This window comes from Cariama cristata, unplaced genomic scaffold (assembly GCF_000690535.1).
Source record: "Cariama cristata isolate BGI_N322 unplaced genomic scaffold, ASM69053v1 scaffold20790, whole genome shotgun sequence".
In the NCBI taxonomy this organism is placed as follows: domain Eukaryota; kingdom Metazoa; phylum Chordata; class Aves; order Cariamiformes; family Cariamidae; genus Cariama; species Cariama cristata.
In genome coordinates this window covers 40,030-42,265 of record NW_009594398.1, presented here as the reverse complement: position 1 = coordinate 42,265, position 2,236 = coordinate 40,030, and the positions used below count along the sequence as shown (strand labels likewise).

General features: G+C 52.7%; 1 protein-coding gene across 1 annotated transcript in view; it reads left to right on the top strand.

The window, feature by feature from the left end:
* Positions 1 to 47: 47 nt before the first annotated feature.
* Positions 48 to 2,236, top strand: part of LIPG (lipase, endothelial) — a gene marked incomplete at its 5' end in the record, with an annotated part of 8,202 nt that continues 6,013 nt past the window's right edge. The window contains 3 exons of the mRNA XM_009697920.1: positions 48 to 238; positions 1,049 to 1,228; positions 1,915 to 2,026. Of these exons, the coding sequence (XP_009696222.1) occupies positions 48 to 238; positions 1,049 to 1,228; positions 1,915 to 2,026 (483 nt within the window). The remainder of the gene's footprint in view (positions 239 to 1,048; positions 1,229 to 1,914; positions 2,027 to 2,236) is intronic.

The window sequence follows — 2,236 nt, the reverse complement described above, 5'->3', positions numbered from 1 at the left end:
CCTCAGGTGAGGCTGAAGCTGACCCTTCCTCCTCCACTGGTTTGTAGATGCCACCATCGCCGAGCTGGTGGAGGACAAGCGCGTGCCGGCACCCAAACCGCAGGTGAAGTTCCATCTCCGCTCCCCGCCGGACGCCGACGAGGACGGTTGCGCGTTCGCCCTTGGCCAGCCCAAGCGTCTGGAGGATTGCAAGTTCAACGTGACAGCGAAAACCTTCTTCATCATTCACGGCTGGACAGTAAGTACGGAGGATCCTAGGCGGATACTTAACGTTCAATCTGGCCACGTCGAGAGAGCAAACTGGTCCGTGTCGCTAGAATATGTGGGATTTGGGACAACTTTGCATGTTTTTTAGCACTATGGCTTCTTAGTAGCTACGCCCGTGGAGCAAAGGGATGTGGGTCGTACTTCAGAACTCTCTGAAATCACCCAACTCACTCACAACTGCTCAAGATCACTTTCCTATCTCTAGCATGGTAAAGGGAACGTGAGGATTTTTTTTTTTTTTTTCCCCTAAAATCCAACTAATCCGTCGCTCCAAAGGTGGCACTCGGCTTGACGCACACGCACGTTTTCTAGAATCGTAGCTGTGTGTCCGCGCTCCTGACTTCTGCTACGTGGTCTCCTTGATAAAGAACCGGAGGGCGGACGGGTTTTATCAAAGCTTTCTTCTTCTGCGTTTGAGGTGGCTGCGCGTGTGGCACCAAGGCACTTATCGACTCTACCAGGGCTTGTGCAAACAGCCGTGCCAGGACTAGAAAAGAATTTTGCAATCCATCACAATTTCTGAAACTCTCGAGGAGAGGAAAAAAAAAAAGGTGATAAGGTGGTATGTAACGAATGCCTCTCCCTCCTGCCTTAATAGCCAAGGTGGCTAATTACATCCAGAGCCTCTCAAAACCTGTTTTTCTTACACCATTAGTGCGGTGCTGGGAAGTAGTGGGGCTTGCAGTGGAGCAGAATATGTAAATGATATGCAAATAACTTAACTGTGAGTGTGTCATCTGGGTCCTGCGAGCTGGAAACTAACACCTGAATCTCTTTCTAGATGAGCGGCATGTTCGAAACCTGGCTGGGCAGCTTGGTCTCTGCTCTTCAAGAGAGGGAGAAGGATGCCAACGTGGTTGTGGTGGATTGGCTTTCCCTTGCCCACCAGCTCTACACCGACGCTGTCAACAACACGCGGATTGTCGGAAAAAGCATAGCCAGGCTGCTTGACTGGTTACAGGTGACACGAGTTAAGAAGGGTCTCTGTTGTCATGCTCCGTGAGGGATCCTCGCAAAGGGAACGGAGCGTACCCCAGCTCCAGCGCTCACGAGCGGGGAAGGTTCTGGTGTAACCCCAAGGCCAAGGGTTGGTGGGGCGATGGTTCCTAGCTAAGGTGCTGTGCTCAGCCCTGCGCTGCGGTGCTTTCCTGGGAGATGTGCTGCTTTGCGGCGTGCTTGGATCAGTGATGTGGAAGGGGACGTCAAATTTAGGAGCCCTGTCTGAGCGCTGCGAACTCAGGAGTTGGGCATTCAAAGTCAGCGCTGGCTTGGCAAGAGGTGGCGGGGGGGTGGGAAAGGAGAAGGAAAAGGTCCGCGGTGCTACGCTCGGCACTTGAGTCCGTGGCCGGTACCGAGGGGGCTGCTGGCATCTCCCTGGGGGAAAGGCTGCTCCGGATGCTGCTGAAACAAAGAATATCCTAATTGGGGTTGGAAGGTGGGTACTGGAGCTGGGGACAAACTGCAAGTGCCATCCAAACCATTCAACTTGTACTTGTCGTGATGAAATAAAGAACAAAGCACGCTTGTCTGCCTCCTCCCTCCAATCTCTTCTTAGAACTGGACTTTAGAGTCCTGCAGATAGGAGCGGTGCCAGAAGCCCTGAAAGCCAGGGAGATGAATTATTGCATTTTTTTTTTTATCTTGCAGGAGAACCCGCTTTTCCGGCTGGAGAACGTCCACCTGATCGGGTACAGCCTGGGTGCCCACGTTGCCGGCTTCGCTGGTAACCACGTCCGTGGGACAATAGGCAGAATTACAGGCAAGTGGCTTTTTAAGCAGTCTCTTACCTTTCCTTAGCAGCAGCGAGTTTCCCCGAAGAGGCTCATTTCCTGCGTCGCTGCGATGTTGTTTTGGGCTTGCTCGTTCAGAAATGACAAGTTTCCTACCTGTGGCGGCGGTGGGGAGCATGAGTCTCTTCACATGAGAAAATGACTGAATTTTGAACCCCAAATGTAAGGGGGGGGGGGGG